Genomic DNA, 27,951 nt, shown 5'->3' with positions numbered 1-27,951 from the left:
ACACTTAATTAACATGAACTAATTGTTATTAGCGAAATTTAGATACAGGATTTAGGACATAATTATAACATACTTTCCTCCATGTATCAGCTAAGATCACAGATTCTCAAACTTATTTTGACTTTGAAGTTTAAAAAAAAATCTAGGGCCCTCCATATTTTTCAACTTACCTTTTTTCATTAACATCTAACGCGTATCTTAAGAACAGTTATTGCAAATGTAAACATGGATAGAATAGATAGGGTGTGACTCATATCCTATTTCTGAGGAAATGTTTAAAAACTCAATTCTTTCAAGAGATGATTCAATCCAATATTGTGTTTTTATGCCTTTCTTGAAGAAATTTAGTTTTTTACAGACAAAACTATTTATTCATATTCATATTGCATGTGTACGGGCGCAAACAAATAATTTGTCTTAAAATTGTAAAGCAATATCTTGCAAAAAGTGTATTTTAATAAAATAATTTAATTAACGCCATCTATGAATGTGTAGAATATAACACATAGGTTAAACCTTAAATAGATCATCTATAGTGCGTATATTTGGTTTAAATAAATAAAATTTAATTAAAGAAATAACAAACATAATAACACTTCCCCATACACACACACACACACACAAGCCTAGCTTTATTGCGGTGGTACATCTTATCCATAACATTATGTGAAATAATTACTATGTACATTGTAACACATTTTCTGTAACTGATAGTATGATAATATATAGTACACTTGCGGCGCATTCCAGAGTGGAAGATACTGTCAATATTGGTCTGTTGTAATTCAGAATTTAACCATTGATTGAAACAGATTTGGCGGTGTTTGGTGACCAGATCTCCCTATACTCCCGGTACTCTCCCACCTTCTTCTTACTGATCTCCTTCCCCTCCCCACTACCTTCAGCTTCACAAAATATCTCAATTGGGGATGCCATAGCCTTAGGCAGTAAGGCCTTACTGCCTCCAGGGGGTTGGGAGCAGTTGTGACTCTTGTGCGGTACTCACACCATATATATATATATACAGGGTGTATCGGCACTAACCCGACAAACTTTAACCAGCTATTCCTTAGCACATTTGGAGTAAAAAATGTTATGTACACTTTGCTGTCCGGTAACATTTTTTTTCTTTTAAAAACAAAAAATAAATAAAATTTCCACACTCCGCTACTGCCCACAGTATAGGGGTAAAATAATTGGCAACGCCGCGCTACTGTCATCTCTTTCACACATATTCTGTCTCAAGTCCCGTGTGGTTCCCGCCACCCCGTCTCGTATCAGTGGTCAGTGCTGTTTTGGGAGTTCGCATGTCATCAAGTTTCTAGTTTCGTTTTTGTTTTGTTATCTAAGTTTTTACTGTTGAAATATGCCCCTCAATTATCCACCTGCCGAGCAAGCAGATATTGTTTTTGTTTATGGATTTTGCAATGGAAATTCACGAGCAGCCGTAAGGGAGTATCGCATGAGGTTTCCTGGAAGACGCGTCCCACACCATGCTACCTTTGTCCAGGTTTGTACCCTATCAATTGTTTATTGAAACTATTTACATTCATTGATAATGCCAAAAAGCGCTTTTGAAATTTAAACTGGGAACATTAAAAACATAACAAGGGGCCACCAACTTTAAAAATGTAAATTGTACTTTAGGTGATTTGTGTTCAGTGGTCACTAAACGGCGTTTTAAAAAGTTAATTAATTTTAATCTCTAATAAATGCATCATTCACTGCAATTGAATTCACTCCCTTTCTCACCATGGGATTATTTAAATTACTTGAATTCAATTTCACCCCTGTGAATCCAAGATATCAACCGTACCTAGTTAAGAAAATTATAATTTAAAACACTTTGTTATACATTTTACTATAAAAAAATGAAATAAATGAAGAGAAAACGTAAGTTTTCTGATATGTGCCTAAAATAAGTGTTCTTTAAAAATAAAATGAGTGAAAAAGCCCGCGATTGTTTATTTGACATTATTACTGAGCTGAATAATAAAAGCAGTTGTTATTTGTTGTTTTGTTTCAGATGTATCAACAATTGCGTGACTGTGGCATCGGACGGATTGAAGGCGCCGGCGGAGGACACAACATCGTTCCTGTGGCAGTTGAGGAGAGAATCCTGAACTTAATTACCGAAGACCCCACGCTGTCCGTGCGTCGGGTCGCTCTGATGATAGGACACAGGGAACACATGGCGGTATGGAGAGTTCTGAAGAAGCACGGGCTCAAACCTTTTCACTATAGGCGCTGCCAAGGCCTCATGGAGAATGACCACTTTTCCAGAGTCGTGTACTGCAGAAGAATGCTGCATAATGTCATAAGAGATGCAGACTTCATGAAAAACATATTGTTTACCGACGAAGCACAGTTCACTAAAACAGGAGTGCTAAATGTGCACAACTTGCACCATTGGGCTGAACAAAACCCCAAGCTTGTTCGGGAGTCGTCGAGCCAGGACAGATTTTCCATCAACATGTGGGCAGGAATCCTGGGAAATCAAATACTCGGTCCAATCGAGTTGCCTCCCAGACTAAATGGACCGATGTATTTGGAGTTCTTACAAGTGCAACTGGGCGAGATTCTGGAAGATGTGAACCTCGAATTACTACGGAGAATGTGGTTCCAGCACGATGGAGCCCCACCACACTATTCGATTGCCGTGCGGAACTACTTGGATGTCGAGTTTCCTGGTCGTTGGATAGGCCGTGGAAGTCCGGCCATTGCTTGGCCACCAAGATCACCCGACCTGACCCCCCTGGATTACTACCTGTGGGGGGCTCTCAAGGAAAAAGTGTATGCTAAGCCAATAGCCTCAAGAGAGCAACTGCTCGAACGAGTGATGGAAGCCGCTGCAGAAATTAAAGCAAATCCTGCAAACTTAAATAATCAAAATATAACAAGACTACACGCTTGCATCGAAAATAATGGTAGTCACTTCGAACAAATGCTCCAATAAAAAAATTAACATAAACTACATGTCCGCATTTTCATTTATTATTTATTGGTAAAATTCTCACAATGTCATTCATTTACACATCAATATTACCTACATATCAATATTTAATAAAATCTGTAGAAGAGTATGCCCGTCGGCATTCAACAAGTTTTTCGACAAGTGTGTCGAAAAGCGTCTTCTCTCTTTCCTACACACTAAATATTAATGGTTAAAAATGAGACGACTGATGCTTGTAAGCGCGCCAATACGTAAAAACAACGAAACTCGAATAAGAATTGCCAGGTGGGTTTTTTAATCGCTTTAATCTGACTTTAAACAATAATTAAACACGTAAAAATTATTTAATATAATATTACAGTACAGTACTTTGAACCTTCGCAATAAATTTATTTGATTTTAAGTTTAGTTTGTAGAACTCCATTTCAATTTAGAGATTTTTTTTATTTTAACAGTCTTATTAAAAAATTTATAAAAACAGTGTGTTTATAAACAAGTTCTGCTAGTTGTAATTATTATTACGCGTGACAGCTGTTTCACCTTCTGACGGCATTATCAAACTTTGGTAAAGCCACTTACAGACGACGTAAGTGATAACTTTCTTTTTTTATTATTCTGGCTTTATTGATTTCCGAGTAAATTGTCGTAAATTATTATTTGCTAATCCCAATATTATTTGCTAATGCTAATAATTAAGTGAAATTTTAAACAATGCAATAATAGGATTATTGCATTGTTAATTTCACTTAATGTCGTTGGTATTTCCAACTGATGACTCAGGGGTTTATTTCCCTGAATAATTAAGTATTTTGGGGTCTAATTATTATGCATTTCATTACATCCGATAATTTAAACAATTTTTATGTTGAATTGGGGTAAGTTTTATGGCTAAGGGAAGGAGTGGAAGGTGAGGAAGTACCTGGATATTCAGATCTGGTCACCAAATACGGCTAGTCATTTCAAGCAACGTTTAAATTCTAAACCTGGATATTCAGATCTGGTCACCAAATACGGCTAGTCATTTCAAGCAACGTTTAAATTCTGAACCTGGATATTCAGATCTGGTCACCAAATACGGCTAGTCATTTCAAGTAACGTTTAAATTCTAAACCTGGATATTCAGATCTGGTCACCAAATACGGCTAGTCATTTCAAGCAACGTTTAAATTCTGAACCTGGATATTCAGATCTGGTCACCAAATACGGCTAGTCATTTCAAGCAACGTTTAAATTCTAAACCTGGATATTCAGATCTGGTCACCAAATACGGCTAGTCATTTCAAGCAACGTTTAAATTCTGAACCTGGATATTCAGATCTGGTCACCAAATACGGCTAGTCATTTCAAGCAACGTTTAAATTCTAAACCTGGATATTCAGATCTGGTCACCAAATACGGCTAGTCATTTCAAGCAACGTTTAAATTCTGAACCTGGATATTCAGATCTGGTCACCAAATACGGCTAGTCATTTCAAGCAACGTTTAAATTCTGAATTAATTAATCAATTACGAAAAAGCGTGGGGTTAAGAATATTTTTTTTAAATTATAGTTGTAATTTATTGTCGATTTTTTAAAAAAATTGCGATATTTTAAATAAAATTTAATAATTATTGTTTAAATAAATTAGCAATCTGGCAGCATTCATTTGCAGGTGGTCAATCCAATGCAGTCATGACGTTTGTGTGAGTGCTTTCCTTTGTCTCAGTGTGTTGCGCAGCAGTTTTATATGAACCGTTTTTTGATTCATCGGGATTGTTTTTAAAACTATACATTCTTTGTACCTTCAAATTAGTGGAAATAAACTTAAGTGTGTCAAGCTGCTCGTTATATTCCGGTAATTCTGGAAGGCTTTTAACATAAGCAATAATATTCATAAATCACATTCCGCGAAGTTGTAAATAACTAAATTTATTAAAAAATATACGTTGTAGGATAGCCTAGCAAGTAACATTTTGACAGAGCACTTACGGTGATTTAAAAAACAACGGCGCTGTTCAAATAATCCAATTATTATTATTGATAAGTACCTAAGTGAGGAAAATTGTTTTTAAAAGTGCTCAGAATTATTGGACTTCGATTATAAATTCAGGAAATCTACTAATTAGTTTCTTAGTTTCAAAATTAGACTATTTAATACGTGAAACGCGTAAGAGGTGAAACCAAAGCATTCCAGAGGTGAAACAATTTAGATACAAAAATAAAACTGATGTGTACAATACAAGAAGACAATCAGTGATTCGCATACGAAAAATGTGAATAATCATTATTGTTAAATAAAATATTTCTTTTCTGGTACTGGATTATGTAATACGGGCTTCGTTCGCAGCAACACGCGAGAGTTGCGATGTTGCTTTCAAATTTTGACAAAGGATAAAACAGTGGTGACATGTGGTGAAAATATGTTTAATTAATTTTTTATTAAAAAAAAACGTTACCGGACAGCAAAGTGCACATAACATTTTTTACTCCAAATGTGCTAAGGAATAGCTGGTTAAAGTTTGTCGGGTTAGTGCCGATACACCCTGTATATATATTTAAATGCATGGGGTATCTCAGTAACCCCTTATGGAAACACAAGCTTTGTTTTTATCGTGGCATGTAAAAGGTTAAATACATCTAAAGTGTATGGTATATTAAAATATATGGATTTAAATTATGAATTATGACCGCCAAGGGTGCCACTTATGCCTGTTATTCTGTAATAATTGCCGTGAATGTAGAATATAGGTTTATTTTTGGTAAGGAGAAATATTTGTCAATGTGGAAGTTGCTTCGACCACCTGTTGCATGCAGAAAACAGAGTGCGCAACCAGAGGCGGTTCCTTGGTACGTGCATTTGTGCATTGCACTGCTTATCTTCAATCTCCACATAACAAATTACAACGACATCTGTGCCCCAGTGATCGATGTAAGAAATTCGTAATTCCCGTCAGGTCATTATTTGAGCTATCTTCTAGTAAAAAAATCCCGCGCAAAAGCAAGCGGTCGTGCATACCCCGATATGCACAAAACCAACTTTTACCATACTACTAAAACAGCGTCGGGCGGTATCGAGACAGCCCGAAGTAGCCGAAACGGTGACATGAGCGAGACAGATTACACTCTTAACGTCAAATTACGTGTTAGAGCAGTGCAGATACATAACCCATCCGTGCATTATCGAAGTGCTTTGACGGCGAGTGAATTTTGCATCACTTTGATCATGCGTAATACAACGCGTTTAGAATGGATTCGCTTAGAAATACTAATGTTCAATGTTAACGCAACAACATTAACACATTGGAACTCGTTCGCGGTGAAATCAAACGGTTTCGCTATATTTTCAACGATGAATTGAGTGTCCTTTATTTTCAAGATAATTTTGTATTATTTAATCAGTTATTTTACAAATATAACTTAGAAGATAGAATGAATTGCAGTAGGTGTTCCCATTCTTAATTTGCTCCACCTAAATTACAGACTAGGTACATTTTAAAAGTGAAATGCACTGCTGGTAACTACAGTCACGGGCCGCGTCTGTGCGCAACTAGGATTTTACACAAATTCAGGGGATCCAAACTAAACAATAACTAATAGTGCTTCTACAGAGGCAACAATTGTGTATTATTTTAGTATTTACCTAAGTGCTTTGTACAGATTGCTCAACTTCTGAGAGGTTAACATAACTCTGGCTTCAATGGAGTCTCCGTAACTGAGCTGGTCAATTGGTTATACCTTTTGGACTTAAATATATAAGCTTGCGGTCATTGAAATATTAAATTCGACTGATTATTCTAACTGCAAATAGAAGCCCTTTATTGCATGGAGGTAAATCAAGAAATAGCAAAGAATAAAGATGAACATACCAGCATTAGCCACAGAACCCTCCAGAGCATAGATGGTAGGAGCATTTGGGCCCAACTTGTACGCCACCGTGGTCAGGAGGCCATTCTTGGATCTTATCACCGAGGTTCCTGAAAGATAAAGCAGACTGTTAGGACGGGTTGTTTCGGAGAATCTGAACAATTCATCAAATTTCAACGTTCATTTTCAAGTTCTGTGAAAGACTTTTTCAAGTTCTGTTTTTATTTCAGTTTTGTCAAGCAACAAGCCTACAATGATATAAAAACAGAACTTGAATAAGTCTTTCACAGAACCCGAAAATGAACGTTGAAATTTGATGAATTGTTCAAACTCTCCGAAACAACCCGTCCTTAGAGTGTATCTTCAATCGATAGTATTGAATCTCATGGAATAAAACATTGATTATTTTATGATTGAGTACATGTTAGTATCAGGAGATCATGTTATTAGGGGATGTAGAAAGTACCTGTATTGTAGAGGAGAAAGGTGCCCGCTCCGAAGGTGCACTCAACTTGCCCAAACTCCAGGCAGTTCTGTCCCAACAAGGCTGCTTGTTGGTCGCCCAAACACTAGAAGAGGAACATAAATAATAATAACTTACCACAATTTTAATATTTTTCACTATTTCATATATTTACATGTAAAAAAGGCAACCACAGATAAGTACTAGCATGTAATATTGTGAACTGCGCAATAATTACGAAAAAATACAATAAAACTAAGATGTTGAATAACTAATATAGCTTCACAACTGAGAAGTCGATAGCCCGGTTAGTGGGACGTTTGGTTAGTCAGCCCGAGTTCAGTTCCTACAGCGGGTACCAATAACATTTGAGAATAATTAACTTTGTCATAGAACATTCTTTGTTTGTTAAAAAGTGGTGTATACAAAGTAACTGTTTCAATTAAATAGAATAATAATATTTCTAAAAGGTTTATAGTCCAACGCACCTACCCCAGAGATGGGCGTGCCGGTGAGGGAACCGGTGACGATGTATCCGTAGATCTGCGAGCTGGAGCAGATGGTGGGCAAAAGGTGCTGCGGCACCCCAAACAGCTCGCACAGACGCGCGTCCCACTGTTGCGTGATCAGCCCCATCAGCAGCGTGCGAGACGCGTTGGTCACGTCCGTCACGTGCGACCCCCCATTGCTGCCGCCAGTTAGGTTCTACAGAAGTCAAAATATTATACATATCTGCGGCTGTATAACATTAACAGGAAGCTGTCACTTCAGGAGATACATGAAGGGAGTGAAACGCACCAATAGTTACAGGAAATGTAGAGGGTGACGAAATTCGGAGAGGGGGTAATACACTTCCCACAAACGAGAATTTTGTGCAAAATCTAAGTTGTTTTTTACATCACATACTCTTTAATTTAGGTAATCGACTTGCATTTAAAAAAATATTTTATTTTTTTTATTTTTTTATTAATATCAATAGCAAAACACCTACATAAGGTTTAAAGTATAATATAAGTATATTTTTTGTATTTTTTTCACAGTCCTTCTCACTAGGGTTTCCTGTTCTGAGGCGGCCTGTAGTTTTTCTTAAATTTTTGTATTTAGTTTTGAATTGTCTTTACATTGTCTTCATAATGTTTGTAAGTTGATTATTACTTTGATCTCTAAGCCATGTTTTGACTTTTGTTTTAAATATACTCATTTCGTTTATTTTTTTGGTTTCATTTGGTAGAGCATTGAACAATTTTATAGCATGGAATTTATTATTTCTCTGTCCAAAGGATGTGTTCAAACTGGGAGTAATCAGGATATTTTCGCTTTTTGCCCTGGTTGTGTATTTATGTTGGGCAGTGGAGTATTCGGATATGTTTTTTTTCAGTTTAAATAAAATATTTTTTGAATATAGTTTCTGTACATTGTAAACATTGAAGTTTTTGAATATTTCTTCTGTCGGAGTTCTAAGCGGAACTTTCAGTATAGTCTTTAATACTCCTTTTTGTGCTATATTGAGCCGCTCTGTGTGAGTGCTCAAGGCAGACCCCCATCCAGTTATTCCGTACTCTATTTGTGATTGACACAAAGCATAGTATACTTTTTTAATATCGTTTATATTGAGGATATTGCGAATGTTTCTAAAGAAGTATATGTACCTGGTTAGTTTTTTTGTAATTACATCTATATGTGAGTTCCAACGGAGATTATCATCAATTTCAATTCCAAGATAGGTATTTGATGCTTTTGGAGTGTGCTATAGTGGGACAGAGGCATGATAAGCCTTGATTTTTTTGATAAATTCCTTGGCATGAATGTAATTTGAGATTAAGGTCCTCTGACGGCTGCCCTCTGGCTGTTTTAGAAAATGTCAGATATTTTGTTTTATTGACATTAAGCGTCAGGGAGTTTCTTTTAAGCCAGTTTTGCAGGAGACCAAGTCCGTGTTCAGCTTCCTTGTAGGTATTTATCCAATCTTTTTCTTTAAATAAAATTACTGTGTCATCAGCAAAACTAATGATTTTTCCTCTTGTTTCCAGGTTACAGATATCATTAATGTATATTAAAAATAATATCGGACCTAGTACGCTTCCTTGTGGTACTCCATGGTTGATTAGGAGAGGTTTGCTTTTTCTCTTGTTAATTTGGACGCTCTGTGTACGCTCCGTCATATAGCTTTTTAGTAAGTTTAGTGTTGTACATGACATACCAATTTTTGAAAGTTTTGAAAAAAGTATTTTGTGATCTATTGTGTCAAAAGCCTTTTGTAAGTCTATGAAGATTGCCAAAGTTTTTTCTCCACTGTCTAAACTTTTAGTGATCATATCGGTAATTTTTTCTATGGCGTCACTAGTACTTAAGTTCTCCCTAAATCCATACTGAGTTTTTGATAATTTTTTATTGTCTTCTAAGTAGGATAAGAGTTGTTTTTTTAGTGTTCTTTCCAATATTTTTGAAAATGCATTTAGTAGGCTTATTGGTCGGTAATTGTTTATGTCATTTTTACATCCTTGTTTAAATATTGGTATAACAATCGCTTTTTTGAGGGCTGTAGGGAATATGCTATTCGTTATAGACATGTTGACTAAGTATGTAAGTGGTTCGATAAGTTCTTTACAGAGATATTTTATTGCGTTGGTTGAGATTGTGTCCTCCCCCGAAGAAATATTTGATTTTAAAGAAGAAATTGTGTTTTTGATATCGTCAGCTGTAATTTGTTTAAAATTGAGCTGATTTCCTTGCTCAGGTGGTTCGTTTATTTGTACATCTTCATTACATTTTGTAACTTGCTTTGCTAGATTTGATCCTATATTTATTATTTTTTTATTTTTTTTTTAAATGTATAAATTCTTAAATTATAACATGGGGGCCTCAGCACGGGTAAACAACCCAGTGAGGCCAACATTACTAAATTGAAATATAAAATATTGTAAAAAAAATGTATCAATAATAAAAAAAAAATAAAAAAAATTTATGAAAAAATTATTGACGTATTCAAGTATTTGGTCAGGATTATCAGCGTATGTCCTGGGAACATTGTTTATATTCAGCACGTCAATTGATGTAACGTTGGCAGATTTAGAACTGGTTATTTCATTTATTATTTGCCACATTTTCCTGGGATTTTGTTTACAATCTACAATTTTTTTCTTATAGTAGGTTTCTTTTGTACACATAATAACTTTTTTGCAAATGTTTCTGTATCTTTTGTAGTATCTTAACGTGTGTATATCGTATGGAATTTTTTTAAGTTTCTTGTGTAACTCGTCTCTTTTTCTAATGCAGTTTATAACATTCTGTGTAATCCATGGTTTAATATGTACATTTTTGTGTGAGATTTTCTTAGTAATTTTTGTGGTATTAGATAGTATATTATTCTGAAGAAGTTCTATGAAATAATTCCATGCATCATTTGTATTGTTCATACTTTGCAGTTTTTTCCAATCGGTACATTGTAGATTATGTTTAATGATATTCCAGTTGATTTCTGTTTTTTCTGTTGTTAATGGTTTTTTCTTCATTTTATTTGACTTGTTTATTTTTATTGAAAGCATAGTTGTATAATGATCGGTTATAGTTGAATTAAATACAACAGTTTGAGTAATGTCTTTTGTTTTACTCATTATATGGTCTATGCAACTTTCACTGTTGTCCACTTTTCGAGTAGGAACATTTATTAAGCTTTCCAGTCCATGGGATGCTAGCATCTGCAGATATTGAATTCGCTTAGGGTGTCCATTTTCTAAAATATTTATATTTACATCACCAATAATAAATATGTTTTTCGTTTCTTTAAGAAGGCAGAGTTCCTCGTCTACGGATTTAAGGAATGGGTCGATGTTTCTTGTTGAGGGCGATCGATAGATTGCTAATATAGCTTTTTCTTTACTGATTTTAATTTTTAAACAATTGGCATTTGTGATAATAATTTCTTCAACTTCGGCTTTTATTTCGTTTTTAATGTATATAATTACACCATCATTTTGTTTTTTGTTATTCAAACTTGAGTAGGTTGTATATCCAGCAATTTCCAATTTCATGTATTTATGATTTATCCAACATTCAGTAAGTATTATTATTTGAAAATTAACTTTTAAATATTTCAATAAAATTTGCAATTCATCAAAATTTTTTCTTATGCTTCTTATGTTTTTGTGTAGTATATTGAAAGAGTTGTTATTTAAATTCGATAGATCATTGGTTATTATTATTTTTATTTATTTTATTATTTTTTAAGATATAATATAATTATTGAAGACAATATGTATTAGTGATTCTTAAACGAAAATTTGAAACAGAAAAATTAGAAAAAGGCACGGTCACACCTAGGACTCAAACCCAGGACCCTTGCCTTGCCAGGGCACCGCTCTACCACGCTACGCCAATATTGTCTTCAATAATTAAATATTATGATTTGAGGTTTTACTCAAAAAGTTATTCCAAAAATAAAATATTATTTAATATCTATTTAATTTCCTCCCCCGGATCCCTATTGCTTTTTTAAAAATTCCTCGCCGCTCCGAGCCACAAGCGGGGTTGCAAAAGGTGCATTTTACTAGAAAGGGCTATAAAAATGTGTATTTGAGTTACGCTGGATTTTGTACCACTTCTGTATCTCTTTTAATGTTTTGTATTACTTAATGATAGACTGTTGAGTGAAGATGTGCGATGTCCTGTTAAAACAGTAGATAGTAACCAATATCCCCCCAAGTGACCCCCTTTCGGGTGATACATGATTTTAACGTTCAAGTACGTAAAGGTTAAAGTAACTGGGCTACTGTCAAAGGAATACGATAAATAAGGGGGATATTACAATGGGCCTATTGTCTCAGTTCTTACGGGAGTTACACAGACTCTTTCCTTATAAATAATATCTGTGGTCTTAGTTTAAAACATTATAGTAGATTTATATAATCCTATTACAATACACATGACATAATTTACATAACTTTAAATATTTAACAATAATATATTTTAGGGTCCTCGCTGAAATGACTCTTGAAATCTTCGAGGCCAATGCTGAAAATGTCAAGAGACCTAGAGATTTCATTTAGCAGCACAATACCTCTAGTCATGCTATGCTGGACCAGAACATTCGTTCTGCCATGTGGAATATAGAGCAAGTCGTGATGTCTTCTCTGGCGGTAGTTGTTCGGTAAGAACAATTTATATGGGCTGTCAATGAATATTTATTATTTAAAACGCTGTTACTGTAAGGGCTCCATTCCTCCTAGATTGGAGACTTTGGTAGCGCATTTCAGAGAGTAAATCCATGTGATGCATGAATGGCGGTTACTCACCATGCATTTTCTCGAAGCTGCCAAGGGTTTCCTTATCAATAATATCTGTGGTCTTAGTTTAAAACATTATTTATTATAATATTTGTTTATTGCTGATGATGGATGTGCGCATATTATTACCCATATCAGCCAGGAGTCCATGGTACCCGCCATGCAGTGTTCCAGGTCAATGGAGCCCTGGTGCTCTCGCAGCAGCCAGCCCAGCTTGGGGGCGGAGAAGTAGGCGCTGAGGGGCAGCCCCGTGGTCCAGCGCACCCACTCGGAGCAGGCGGCGCCCCGCTGGGACAACTCTTCGATGATGGGGTCCGCTCGGGTGTCCATCCATACTGGAAGGAAAATACAAACTGTGGGAATCTTTTACAAAACTTATTGAAGCTAAAAAACTTCAGTTTAACAAAGTAGAGAGACGATTTTTTTTACCTTTGAATTCTTTAAAAATTAGGTGTGTTGGATGGTTCCATGATAACTCAACACAGTGACAATTCAACACACTTTTAAAAAGTGATACAAAGTCGTTAGAAACGACGAAAATTTTTTTTTTTTTAACCTAACCTAACCTAACCTACATAACCCAGTTAATAATTTTTTTGTTTCATCACTTTCCATGACTTTTTAAAGATGTGATGAATTATCATTGTGATGATTTATCCGGTTACCGTGTTGGATAATCTCTTGGTCTTTTCAATATTATTTTTATAATTAGACGTTGTACAATTTCAACAGGGAGTAGATTTGTTTTGTATGCAGCTCCCCAGCTGATTACAGCGTATTGGAGATTTGATTGTACCAAAGCGTGGTAGACTGATGTTAGAATTTCCAATGAGAGAAAATTTCTAATTTTCAAAAATATATAAATTAATTTTCTTATTTTGTTGATGGTTTGGTTGATTTTGTCTTTCCAGATTAGGTTTTTGTCTATTATCATTCCTTAGGACGAGTTGTTTCGGAGAATTTGAACAATTCATCAAATATCAACGTTCATTTCCGGGTTCTGTGAAAGTCCTATTCAAGTTCTGTTATTATATCATTATAGGCTAGTTGCTTGACAAAACTGAAATTAAAACAGAACTTGATAAAATCTTTCACAGAACTTGAAAATGAACGTTGAAATTTGATGAATTGTTCAAATTCTCCGAAACAACCCGTCCTATAATTTTATTTGAAATTTTCAATGTGGAACAGTTTATTGTAGTTTTTTTTATTATATTTTTTTAAACTGTCATGCATAATTATGTCAAAATTTTGTGGAACGTCATTTGATTTTATTGCAAGTGGTATAACTTGAGTTTTTTCACTATTTAGAGATAGTAAGTTTATGTCAAACCAGTATTTAAGAGTGTTTATGTCTTTTGTTGCTTTTAGTTATACTAATTCCCATGTATCGTCACTTTCATCCAGCATAAAAGGTTATATTACCATGAAGTATTTGAGAAAATATCTCGTTTACATATAAGGTGAATAATATTGGACCCAGTACAGCACCTTGTGGGATTCCATAATTAGATGTATCTTCATCGCTATATACATTGTTTATTTTGACATATTGATGGCGATTATTTAGGTACCTGTTTATCCAATTTGCTACATTCTTTTTAATGTTCAGATTATCTAATTTTTCCATAAGTTTTGTGTGGCATATACTGTCGAAAGCTTTTCTCAGATCTATGAAAATACCAGAACATTTTTTGCTCATGTCTAAGCTTTCGTATATGTATATGATGTAAGATTTGCAATTGCATCTTGTGTGCCTCGAGCTTTTCGGAATCCGTATTGGTTGTTGTGAAGTATTTTGTTGTTTTCAACAATTAGATATAGTTGATAGCAACTGACAACATGCGAGTGTTGCGCGCGCACATCCGAATGATTACGACATTTTCTGGACCTAGGCGGTCGTGGCTAGGAGCCGCCACTTGCCGAGAGGCAGTTGGCAGAATAACTTAGAGACTCACTAAAACAAGACGTCACTCCTTACAACAATACTATAAAAATAAAGCAATTTTTAATCTCGAAGAACTACATTTATATCATTGAAGACTCACACACAATTCATTACACAAAGGAATACTAAATATTAGTCGTAATTGAAGGAAATTACTATAATGAACTCACAGATAGAATTGCTGACAGGAAGGCCGGTCTTGAAGTTCCATAACGTGGTGGTTTCTCTCTGGTTAGTTATTCCTACAGCCACTATGTCTTCCGGGTTGATGTCCAGTTTATGCAAATTGTCTACAGAAACCTGCGAGGAAATCAAAACAATCATTACATTTTGGATTTGAGGCCAAAATATGAAACCAAAATGAATATACTTTTTTTTAAATCAAAAGATATAGCAAATATTTAGTTCCCGAGGAAAATAATTTCCCTCAGGGCCTACGTCATCTTTGGGGATGCAGTGTGGAGGGTCTTTTTGAGGAGAGGAAGGAGTGAACATGGGTCTTGGAGATAGAGGAGGAAACACAGAGAGGTTTTATTTATACGTATTTTAAATTATTAAATAAACGCCATTCGATTTTTCATGATTTTAGAGGCAATTTGGCAATTTTTTGTGAATGATTGTATGTATGTACATATCCTGTCTCAAGATTAATTAAAAAATATTAGGTAGAAAATTAAATAAAACACCAGGAAAATAAAAAAGTATTTGTTAGTGGTCAACTAAATTATTGCTGTTTTTAATAACAAATTAGTCTCAAATCAAGAATAAATAATTACACTGATATTCTAGAAAACCAAAATACTTGGTCAGAGCAATATATTTATTACTATAAGTGTAATATGCATGTATTATATATATAAACATTCCAGAAGAAATTTTCTAAATGATAGTGAAAACCCTATCAAAATCCGTTGCTTAGTTTAGAAGAACTAAGCGTACAAACCGACAGATGTGGATAGTGACTATTTTATACTATTCAGAGATTTAAGGACCAGGCAGCATTCTGCTGATGCGATCATGTCTGATCTCTTAATAGTATTAAACAAAGTCACTATCCGCGTCTATCTGTTGGTTGCGTCTGCGTTTAGTTGTTTTAAACTACGCAATGAATTTTTATAGGGTTTTCACCATCATTCGGAGAATTTCTTCCGGAAGGTTTATAAATATAATACATGCATAAATATTATATTTTCAGAAAGTAGAGAAAAGTCGCCGAGCCACGCCGGGTACATGTCAGCTAGTTTCACAATAAATTTTACAGTAATTGAGTTTTTTTTTTAAATAAGTTCTTCTCATTGCGTACCTATGCTCACTGAGAAGTTTCTGGCAAAAAACCAGAAACTTTTCTGTAACTTTGTAGATCTACAAAAAGCATACGACCGAGTCGACAGGAAAAAGTTATGGAAGGTGTCGTCCAAGTATGGAGTGAAAACGAATCTCACACAGGCAATTGCGTCTCTGTATGAGGGAAGTGTGGCATGTGTTAGGGTAAACGGTGGTTTTACGGGGTGGTTTGATATCACAAATGGTGTTAAACAAGGCTACGTAATGTCACCATGGTTATTCAATCTATACATGGATAATTCTATGCAAGAATTGAAAGAGGTGGGATTGGGTGCGAATTTGAGTAATCTGAAAGTATGTTGCCTGTTGTAAGCTGATAATGCGGTGCTGATTGCTAACAGGATGGAAGATCTACAGTCTCTCGTGTCTAGGATGAACGAAGTATGTATCAAGAATGAGTTAATGATGAATGTATGTACTTAAATCTAAAGTAACGGCGTTTGAAAGAGAGAGTATGAAAACAGTGTGCAATATAGTTGTGAATGAGGAATACTTGGAGCAGGTGGATGAGTTTGGGTATTTAGGAAGTATGTTTATGAGAGATGGGAAGGCTGACAAAGATATTGAAAGAAGGGTAAATGCAAGAACTCCATTAATAGAGGACTGAATGCAGTTGGCGCTAGCAAAAAATTGTCCATAGAAGCGAAGCTAGCAGTCCACAATGGAGTGCTGGTACCTACCCAGATCTATGGAAGTGAGGCATGGAACTGGCAGAGAAAGGATGAAAGTAGACTGAATGCTGATGAAATGAGATCCCTGAGGCGCGTGTGTGGTAAAACCATGTATGATCGTTTGAGAAATGTTGAGATCTGCAAAGAGTGCAAGGCTGATGTAAGCGCAGTGAGTAAGATTAAGAAAGAGACCCTTAGATGGTTTGGGCATGTAGAGCAAATGAGCGAAGAAAGGAGTGTAAAGAGAGAATATAAGTTGCAAATGTGAATGGTAACAGAAGTCGGGGACGCCCGAGGAAAACATGGCACGACCAAGTGAATCAGGCCATGTTAAGAGTCAGAATAATAGAAGAGTATGTATGAGACGGTGTATGAATGCGAATGAGGCAAGGAGTGTGTGCCAAGACCGAGTTGTTTGGCGGTCCGTCCTCTCTGCCTACCCCTGCGGAGAAACGGCGTTTAGTTTAAAAATAAGTTAATCCTTTCTTCTCTCCAAATAAGAATCCAATCGAGCTTTAAATTGGTTTGCATTAGTAGCATCAATGACATGTTGTCGAAAATTTATTCCATGCATCCACTACTCTGTTTGCAAAGAAGTATTTTCTAGGATTGGATGCAAAAACGTTATGTAAATTTATTTTGAGAATCTAGAGTATCCAGTGAGATGTATATTTTTATTGGTGGTGAAGATTTCTTGGATTAGATTGCCAGGGCAGCAATAATGTCTAGTTAATTTGCGTGAAATTAATATACGATGTTTTAAAAGTAATCTCCGGAAGTACAATACTTATCGAGAACCTATTTTAGCCACATTGATAATTCTTTGATTTCCATTAATTTATTCTCCTTGACTTCCGCTCTGTTGCCACCCCTGCACATGATCGGTGAGGATATAAAGTTACCTCTATGCACTCCAGAACAGCGTTCCATATCTCTACGGGGTCCTGCTCAGCCCATCCTTCCTGCGGGTGGTAAGTCTTGATAGGGATCTGGTGGTATGTTAACATCTCCGATGTTTTTGCCGCAAAAACCTAAGAAAAAAACTACATTAAACACCATCACCAAACAATAATCTTGCCGTCATGCTATTTCTATCCCCAGAATAAGAGGAATACAAACAATATAATCTGATAATTAACTGAACGATATTAAGCTAACAGACGAAGCTCAATTGATATGAATATTGATTAATTTTCAGATAAGAGATTGTGCAAGTTGCATAAATTTGTTTTGTATAGTATTTGACCAAAAGCGTCAAATATGAAATCATAGATTTAGAATATAGGGAAACTGACTAACAGTTTATAAATAAAGGAATGACAGCATGAAGAGTATATTGTATGCGTAATATTATTATTTTAGAAACCATAATTGACCATGACCTAGACAAGGGTAAACTTAAATAACTTATTAGAATCGCTTAAGTACTATGTGCGTGACCTTTAGCACTTAATTAAAAAATAAAACTTAATTAAAATTGCAAAAAAATACTATTAACGTCAGATAAGCGATTCAAATGGGACTTTGACTAGATAACCTCACTTTGAATTAACTGATTTGTGTATTACCATAAAGCGAGCGCTGGATGTGCTCTCGTCGATAGACCCTACCAGGGGTCCAAAACGACCGAACTGTCTCATTTTGCATATTTAATAAAAATAACTCATTTACTTCACCATTTCAAAAGTAACACCGGATCCTTGGGATCCCAAATCTGACAGTTATTTAAATACTTTTTTCTATGCTCGTGAGGTAATAGTCCAGGACTAGTGTTGCCAATAATAAATAATATTATCGTTCGGATTGAATTTAGGTAAGTACTTTCACCTTTTATTATCCATCTTTTTTAATTTTTATCTGAAAATTTACTCACACAGCGGCAAAATCGAACATTTTAAAAGTTGCCCGTATAGATTTCGAATAGATTTATAATATACTATTTAGGTATTCCAAGTTTAGGCATTATGATTTTCAGAGAGTTCTCATTCCTTATTTTGCACTGAGTTTGTAAATAATTATTTGAAATATGCCTTATTTAGTCATTTGAAGCCGAATTCCACGTGCCACACGATAAAAAACTTTAATATGGTACATGAATAAAATAGTTAAAACTTCTGAGTCTGGTCAATTTCTGAGGGCCTACTTCACACAATAGGCACAACGTCCTATTTCTCAGACAAATTATGTATAAAACTCGCCAATTCCTCGTCTACATACCTTCATAGTACCATCATTTACACTTCATAGCAAATAAATATACCAATGATATCGACATTTTTAGTGTAACAATTTCAATGTTTAAAACATACCTTAAACAATTTTTATGTCAAGATATTCTTCTTCTTCAATGGCGCTACAGCCCATTTCGAGCCTTGGCCTCCTTTAACATGAGCCTCCACCGCCCTCTGTCCTCGGCCGTCGTCTTCCAATCTGCAACATGGAGTAGTCCTCTGGCATCTTTCCTGACATCGTCCTCCCATCTCAGCCTAGGTCTGCCCGCCTTTCGTTTGCCTCCCGGGTGTCCTGTTAGAACCTTCTTTGGTACACGTGTGCTTGGCATTCGGTGCACATGTCAGGCCCATCTTAGTCTTTGGAGCCGTAAATTAGTAGAGAGTCTGGGAGCTTGGTAGATGTCATATAACTCCTTATTGTGGCGGATTCTCCATGCCTCTCCCTCTCGCACCGCTCCTAAGATTCTTCGAAGTACCTTTCTTTCGAAGGTGTCCAGCCGTTCCGCAGACTTTGCTGTCAGTGTTCCCGCCTCACATCCATAGGCCAAGACCGTTCTAATAATTGTTTTATACAGGGTTATTTTGGTTTTCCTATGGACATTTCGGGATTTGAACACTGGCAGCAACGCGAAGTAAGTGTTGTTAGCGGCTGTGATGCGCTTTCTTACTTCTACTGGGTCTTCGTTGTCCTGCGTTATGATGGAGCCCAGGTAGGCAAACTCTTCGACCACTTCAAAGTTATAGGAGTTTTTAAAATTCACTTTATCTTTTATTCTGCGGTGTGGGGTTCTGGTTTGCATCATGATTTTAGTTTTGTTCTCATTGATTTGCAAGCCCACCTCTCTTGCTGCAGTCTCCAGAGGGTCAAACACCTCTCTTACAGCCTGTAAGGATCTTCCGACAATGTTAAGGTCGTCTGCATATCCAACTATTTGGTTGCTTTTGTAGCAAATGTTTGAGTCGGTAACAATCATTGTCTTCCTCACGACGTGCTCCAGAACAATATTGAAAAGAGTGGGAGCTAAGCCATCACCTTGTTTCAGCCCCTGGGAGACGTTAAAATCCTCCGTTGTTTCACCTATCCTTACTCGACATCCATCGTGAACCAACCATCGTTGCTTTTACAAGCTTGACTATTTTGGGCGGTATACCAAAATTTAGGAGTATTTCATATATTTTCTCCCTATCTATACTGTCATATGCCTGTTTGAAGTCAACAAATAGTTGATATATGTCTATATCGAATTCCCAGCATTTTGTCAGGATTTGTCGAGTAGTGAAGAGTTGATCAGTGGTGGATCTCCCCCTCCTAAAACCTGCCTGATACTCTCCCAGCAAGTTCCCTGAATGACGTTCTAGTCTTTCTTTCAAAATTGTTGTGAAGATTTTGTATGCTGTACAAAGTAGCGATATTCCTCTGTGATTTTCACATTTCAATTTGTCTCCCTTTTTATGTATGGGGCATATTATACTAGTTTGCCACTCTTCTGGTACTCTTTCGGCGGTCCATATTTTTACAATAAGATTGTGTAGCAGGTTTTTCAGATGTTCGTTTCCATATTTATAGAGCTCTGCCGGGATATTGTCTCCTCCCGGTGTTTTATTGTTTTTCAATTTATTTAGGGCAGCCCTTACTTCTGCCACCGATGGCGCTCTAGTCGTTTCATCATTATTTAGCTCATCCGGAATGTGAGTTGGTTCGACTGTCAGGTTGTTTTTTTTTATTTTTATAGTGAATACCTCACAAGAGTCCCAACTGCTCCCTTCTGGAGCCAGTGAGACTATGGCATCCCCAATTGGGGGATGTTGTGAGGCTGAAGGTAAGTGGGGAAGGGAAAGAGGAAGGTGGGGAAGTACCTGGCTATTCAGATCTAGTCACTAAACACGGCTAAAGCCATTTGGAGCAACGTTTCAATTCTGAATGGTGGTCTTACACCAGGGCGATACTGGTAGTATCTTCCACTCTTGAACGTGCCGCAAATATACTATATATTATTTTAATTAATTAATTGTGAAATAACACAAATTAATCAAATAAAATTTATTTGGTTTGGGTTTGAACCCGCGACCTTCGGAATGGCAGTCCAATGCGTTACCACTGGACTATGCCGGCCGTCAAATTATTGGGATATATTATTGGTTATTGGGATTCAAGAGCTGTTGGAAGTATTCTTTCCACCTAGTCTTAATCTTTTCCTTATCTCCTATTATGTCTCCATTACTATCTCTGCACAGGGATGTGTTGGGTTTGAAGCCCTTTTTAAATACATTAACACCTTTATATGCCTCACGTGGATTGTTATTAACAAAATCATTTTCCATTTTCATTTCATTTTATGTTGTTAAAATATAGTCTCTTCTTTCTTTTAATCAAATGGTTAGCATCTCTTCGTGCTTGTTCGTAGGCTTGTCTTTTTGATCTTGTTCCTCTTTCTATACATAATTTTCTTGGCTCATTTTTCTTGCAGACGCTCTGTATGCACTCCTCATCGAACCAGGGATTTCTAACCTGCCTAGGTCTATTTCCAATGCCTGATTCTGCCGCTGTCAGCAGTGCATCTCTCAGACTGGTCCAATCCTCTTCTAAATCTCTTCTAGTCAAGATATTATTTTTGATAATTTCAGGTTATAACAGTAATTATTAATTTTTTTTATTTACCAATTTTAAACGAATTTAAGAAATCATTTTTTGCAATCATTGTTTATATCCCTTATGTACAAAATTGTAAACATTTCGATTTCATGGGCGTATAAAAAAGGGTAAATAAAGTTAAAAAATCTTATACATAAGATAATTATAATATAATAAACCCAGATGCACTAACTTATAACATTTTAATCCGGTGGTAAATAATATTATTTTAAAGGAAGTTAGATTAAGAAAAAATAGAAGATACGCAAACACTGAGCTTTTTCTGGAAATTGTCCGAATTCCAGGTGGTATCATACTAGAATTTTAAAAATAAATATGAAACATTACAGATAATAACGTTTAAGTTTTAAGATAAATAAATTTCCTGTTTCATGTGTTAGAAATTATATTATTATTTTAAATTATAAAAAAAACGAATGCATTGCTTTTGACCAAAATGCCAATTTACTAATATTTAAAAATGATTACATTGATTACATATTATCACATTTTCAGAAGCAGAAACCCAATTGAATGTTGAATCAACTTCAACATTCGTTTTATTCTATTATATATGTTCGTCCTCACCTGGAGTACTGTTCACCGGCTTAGAACCCGCGCTATGTTGTTTATGTTCAGGTTAGAAAGAGTTCAGGAACGATTTCTCAAATTCCTGAATTTTAAATCATTTAACATATTCAACTCTTACGACGAAATCGAGAAACATTTTCGAATCACGAAACTACTCAACAGGAGGATTGTCGCTGATCAGATGCTCTTGTATAAAATTATTAACTCAAAAGTTGACTGCCCGGAGTTGCTGAACAAAATAAATTTCCATGCGCCAATTCGATACAGCAGACAAAATACACTTTTCTACATTGATAGATGCAATACCAATTCCAACCAAAATGAATTTATGCAAAGGACATGTAACTACTATAATAATAAATTTGCAAATATAGACACTCGTGCTGACATATTCACTGATAGTTACTATCACTACAGAATTTCATTATATCACATTCTAACTCATATTAACGACTGTTAAATTGATTGTACCTAATATTTTAATATTACTTGCGTGGCAACTTTTCCTTATCCCTCTCCTCCCTTTTCCCGTTCCAACCCAAGTCTATTTAATTATAGTTATATAATCACTTAAATTTATTGCTGTTTATGGTAGGCATATTATAGGTTTATCGTTTACAGGTTAGTTTTATGTTTCCGAATAAATATCTGTGAACATTAATAATTGGTCTGTTTTTTTGTTATCCTCTTATGTATATTGTATTACTAAGACTGTTTATGTTCCTAAAATACATAAATAAATATTTAATAAAATTATTGTAAATTATAGAATAGAGCAAACGTGAACATGGAAAAATAATTCCTTTCAATTTTAAAAATTCAGCTAACTGTGGTTGTAGTGGGAGATTTTCAAATATTGTCAGGTTATTCGTAACCCGGGAATGTTTGTCATTCTTTAAAAAAAAAATCAAACGGTTTGTTCTATGAAATAAAACTCGGAATAAATCAAAGAATAGAAGTTATTAGATTGACATCGTAACATTTGGCTCCGGCAAAATCTCAAGACGGGCTTAGATAGGTACCTACCGCTATAAGATACTAGATAAGTACCTATTTAGATTGTAAAAAATATATGAATACATTGATCAAAACAACTTCGCTAATATTTAATAGGAACATATAATATACAATACATATACTTCAGGGCACGGACGTATATAAGGGGGGGGTCTTGGGGGTCCGGACCCCCCCCATTGCACCGCGCCGATTGTAGAATACGATAGTTTTAGTCCGCCACAGTGCGGAGAGCGGGGGAATGGGCAGTGCCCCCGCCGCGGCGCGCCGCCGCCGCCCGCGTTTCGGCCGCGCGCACCATACCAAGCTAGAATCTAGTTTAGTCTATTTTGTCTCTTCGCGTTGCGCAGTTGTCAGTTGTTTTAATACAGAAAGAAGTATCGCATTTAAAAAGTATGAAACGATCAAATCAGGTATCTCTTTTGAGTTTTTTTTCTAAGAAAGAGAGACCAAATCCCAATGAACTTTTATCAAAAGACAATGTGGAATCCTGTCATATTGAAGAAGTAGGAATAAATAGAGCGGGGCCATCCACAGATACTGATGACGATGAAGTGAAGAAAGGTAAGTCTCTTGTTTATTTTATTAGGAAGGAACCCAGTTACTAGAATTTTAAAAACTTTTATCCTGCTCTTATTTTTATTCCCAGAGAATTTCTGTAAACAAATGTTTTGCCGTGAGCATAAAATATTTGACAAATGGTAATTTCAGTGTATATGCGACGTGTACCTAAGTGTTATAAAATCATTTCGCCTTTTAACAGAAAGAAATACAATTATATTTAACTAACAACTAACTGGTGCCCGCGACATTGTTCGCGTAGACTTAATTTTTAGTTGAAAATTCTTATTCTTAACATAACTTTTTAGTTTATGAACCGATTGGAATGAAACATAGACTAAAATGTTAAACAAAACCGCATACAAATCGATTAAGCCGTTTCTGAGATTAGCGTGGTCAAACGCACAGACAAAAATTTTAATAACTATTTTATTGACCTCAGTAACATAATTATAGTGCGTATGAATTGTTTTTTTTTTGTAAATATTTATGTACTTACAGAAACGGAACGCTTACGATTTAATTATAGTATGGATTAGAGTATTAGAGTCACAAATTATTATTATTATTCTTACAATTAAATATGACCAAAAAGCTGTTTGAAGATGGGTATGTGCTGTTGTTTTGTTTTAGTCAAATATGTCTTTGTTACAGCCAGGATGGATTTGTGTTCGGCTACGTCCGCAGCCGCAGCCAGGACGGGTTATGATATTGCGCTCTACGTATGTCATCCTCCAAGCAATGACGAGGAAAAGCTGAGAGCATTAAAAGAGCTTTGGACCCCTCCGGATACATTTAAATTTCCAGTCACTATCACTGGTAAAAAGAAACTTTCTTTTCAACGCCATTGGACTACCAGGTACTCATGGCTTGTATATTCAAACGTCATGCAGGGAGCACTTTGCAAAGTATGTGTTTTATTTGGAAAAAAGCATGGCGGTCGTGGTCAGCAAGAACTTGGAGCCTTGGTTAGTAAGCCATTTACTTACTGGAAGAAAGCTTTAGAGAGCTTTGATCACCATGCAGATACTAAGTATCATAAATTTGCTGTTGAGCAGGCAGCAAATTTTGCAAGGATCATGGAAGGAAAAACGTTTGATGTTATAGAGTGCATGAATGCAGAAAACAGTAAAATTGCCGAAGAGAACAGAAAAAGATTGAAAGCCATTGTTGAAACAATTATTCTTTGTGGAAGGCAAGAAATAGCACTAAGAGGAAGTCGTGATTTTGGAGAAATTGGGATAAATGAACCCGAACATAATGATGGTAGTTTTAGAGCACTTCTTCGTTTTCGTGCGTGATCTGGCGATGAAGCACTTAAAAATCATTTACTAACACAAAACATTCACAGTAGAGCCATGTATACGTCACCAGGAATTCAAAATCAAGTGATTGAACTATGTGGTAGTGCTATTTAAGCGCAAGTACTTAATAGGGTCAAAGAGGCTGGTTTTTTTACTGTACTTGCTGATGAAACACAAGACATATCACGGCGAGAACAATTAGCGTTATGTTTACGATACGTACACTGCTAATCTGGGAAATCGGTTATACGGGAAGATTTTTTAGAATTCATCCACGTAGAAGATGTTTCAGCTCAAGCTTTGGCAACGACTATTATATCACATCTCTTATCATATAATTTGGATATGGATAAATGGATTGGTCAAGGCTATGATGGCGCTGCAGTGATGAGCGGCCGGTTACGGGGCGTAAGAACAATAATCGCAGAGCAATACCCGAGAGCGCAATTCGTACACTGTGTTGCTCATGTTCTCAACTTAGTTTTAGCGCATTCATGTGAGATACCAATAATACGTAACTGTATCGGAACCATTAAGAGCGTAATAAACTTTTTTCGCCTATCACCGCTTCGCGACGGACTTTTGAAGAAAATTGCGGATCAAATTAATTCATCTCATTCAACGCTTATCTCTCTTTGTGAGACACGATGGACCGAGAAACACGTGGCTGTCGAAAGATTTGCAGAAATGGTTCCCGTTATATGCGAAACACTTGGGGCACTTCAAGATGCTGCTAGTAGCGACGTCGCTACTCAAGCATACCATCTTCAAATCGCTATGGATAACAGCCAGTTTATTGTTTCTTTAGTTATACTGAGAAAAGTTTTTTCATATACAGCAAACCTTAACAAAGCAATGCAGAAAGTCAATGTCGATTTGACCAACATTTGCGAATATACAAAAAATGTAAAAACGACTTTACTAAATGTTCGGAACGAAAGTCAGTTCGCAATTCTTTTTGAGCAAGCACAGCAGATGAGTTCAAGCGATATAGTAATGCCAAGAATAACTGGAAGGCAAACCCTGCGCAATAATATTGCAGCAGAAACTGCCGAAATATACTACCGACGAAATGTGTTTTACCCTTTCATTGATCATGTTATTACAGAACTCGACGCTCGTTTTAAACCACATGAATCGACGATCGAAGGAATTCAAATGCTGCTACCTGAAAAAACCAGTAATGACTCCAGGATAAAAGAAAATCTTAACAAGATTACACAAACATTTCTGGGTGGGGAAAATAAAGGCACAATATTTCTGAGTGAATATGAGATATGGCACAATCACTGGAAATCTGTAGCACAAAAACCTGCAACTGTGATCGACACCATCGATAACTGCGATGATCAGTTTTTCCCTTTAATAAAAAAGCTTCTAATTATTTTAGCCACACTCCCAGTGTCCACTGCAACCCCTGAAAGATCTTTCTCTACATTAAAGAGGTTAAAAACTTACCTAAGAAATAAAATGGGCGACGAAAGACTTACTGGTCTGGCTTTAATGAGCGTACACCGAGATCTGGCGGTGCAACTTGATTCCGAAGAAATTATTAATCAGTTAGCAATTAAACGTAAAAGACTAAATGTATTACTTTAAAGTAGTGTCCGACCGAACTTTCGGTTTCGGTTTCGGCCTAGTTTCGGCCAAAAAACGAGTTTCGGCTTAGTTTCGGTTTCGGCCGCCATCCAGCCGAAACTACGGCCGAAACCGAAACTGAATTCGGGAGATTTCGTCCTGCGGTCGGACATGTTCGGTGCACTGAACTGCGAGCCACGAAAACACTTTTTATTTTCATTATATTCAAATAAGTATTATTGCATTAAAAATATTTTGTCATTGTAGGTAGGATGGTACTTTTTAATTTTAATTATATTGTAGTTCATTAAAAAGAGTGCCATACAAAATGACCAGAGTTTAGAGGAAATTATTTTGTTCTTAAAATGAAAGAGTATTTTTTGTTTAGTGTAGGTAGGTACCTAAAGAAATTAGTGCACCTAAAAAAGTAATTTTGTTTTCTACCTTTTATTTTATGTTATTCGTTAATAATGTTCACACAGGTAATACCTAGATACTGTTTATTTTTTTATATTATTTACGAAGAAGTTATAACTTATTTAAAAAAGCACAACCATTTATTTGAAATAAGGAATGATAATTTTTAATTAATAGTAGTTGTAAAACAATGAATCTCGTGTCAGTTTTTTTTGTTTGAGAGAAAACTACATTTATTTTCATGTATAACTTGAATTTACAATATTTTGTTAGTGTTACTGTAGGTAGGTAGGTAATTTTTAATTTTAATTATATTGTAGTTCATTAAAAAGAGTGTCATAATAATACGACCAAAGTTTAAAAGAAATTATTTTGTTCTTAAGATGAAAGCTCTTCATTTAGCTTGAGAGAAAACGCTTATTTTTTTCATACATTAAGTATTATTTGCATTAAAAATATTTTGTTATTGTAGGTAGGATGATACTTTTTGATTTTAATTTTATAATTGTAGTTCATTAAAAAGAGTGCCTTACAATATGACCAAAGTTTAGAATAAATTATTTGGTTATGTGATTAAATAAAAGGTGTTTCAATTTTAAAACAAATTATTTGTTCTTAAGATGAAAGAGTATTTTTGTTTAGTGTACCTTAACAAATTAGGTATAAAAAAAAGTTATTTTGTTTTCCACCTTTTATTTTATGTTATTTCTTTTTTTATGTTATAAACGAAGCGATTTTATTTAAATAAGGAGCGATAATTATGTTATGTTTATTTTTAGTTCAAATATCAGAGACTGAATGATTTTTTTTTTTTTTTTTTTTTTTTTTTAAAAGAAAGACAAACATTCCCAGGTTACGAATAACCCAACAATGTTTGAAAATCTCCTACTACCACCACAGAAAGCCGAAAATGTTGCTTGTGTTGTGATGGAGGACTTAGCCAGCCGAGGAATCGAACACGCGACGCTCGGGTGAGACCCAAGCGCTATGCCCACTCAACCACTGACCGGTATATATAATATTTAAAAATAAAGGCTGATTGATTAAGACTGACTATTTTTTTCACGAAAACATGACCTTATATATTTTTTTTTAATTTGCGGACCCCCCCCTTATCA

At 35.5% G+C, this 27,951-nt stretch overlaps 2 protein-coding genes across 2 annotated transcripts in view; one reads left to right on the top strand and one right to left on the bottom strand.

Moving 5' to 3' along the window:
- The window catches only part of LOC149416522 (glycerol kinase 3-like), a 29,127-nt gene extending 10,909 nt beyond the window's left edge, over nt 1-18,218 (bottom strand). The window contains exons 1-7 of the mRNA XM_089640801.1: nt 18,074-18,218; nt 17,408-17,536; nt 14,661-14,790; nt 12,672-12,877; nt 7,753-7,965; nt 7,264-7,366; nt 6,800-6,907 (exon numbers count right to left, since the gene is read on the bottom strand). Of these exons, the coding sequence (XP_089496927.1) occupies nt 6,800-6,907; nt 7,264-7,366; nt 7,753-7,965; nt 12,672-12,877; nt 14,661-14,790; nt 17,408-17,536; nt 18,074-18,145 (961 nt within the window). The 5' untranslated portion in view covers nt 18,146-18,218. The remainder of the gene's footprint in view (nt 1-6,799; nt 6,908-7,263; nt 7,367-7,752; nt 7,966-12,671; nt 12,878-14,660; nt 14,791-17,407; nt 17,537-18,073) is intronic.
- On the top strand, nt 1,377-6,606 carry LOC149416523 (uncharacterized). Its single transcript, XM_089640786.1, has 3 exons — nt 1,377-1,510; nt 2,027-2,544; nt 6,591-6,606. Exons 1-3 carry the CDS (start codon nt 1,463-1,465, stop codon nt 6,604-6,606), a joined length of 582 nt encoding a protein of 193 aa, XP_089496912.1. The 5' UTR covers nt 1,377-1,462.
- Nucleotides 18,219-27,951: the final 9,733 nt, after the last annotated feature.

Source organism: Hesperophylax consimilis, chromosome 16 (genome assembly GCF_061612785.1).
Source record: "Hesperophylax consimilis isolate HC1 chromosome 16, BYU_Hcon_1.0, whole genome shotgun sequence".
Lineage (NCBI taxonomy): Eukaryota > Metazoa > Arthropoda > Insecta > Trichoptera > Limnephilidae > Hesperophylax > Hesperophylax consimilis.
This window is presented reverse-complemented; position numbering and strand designations above follow the sequence as displayed.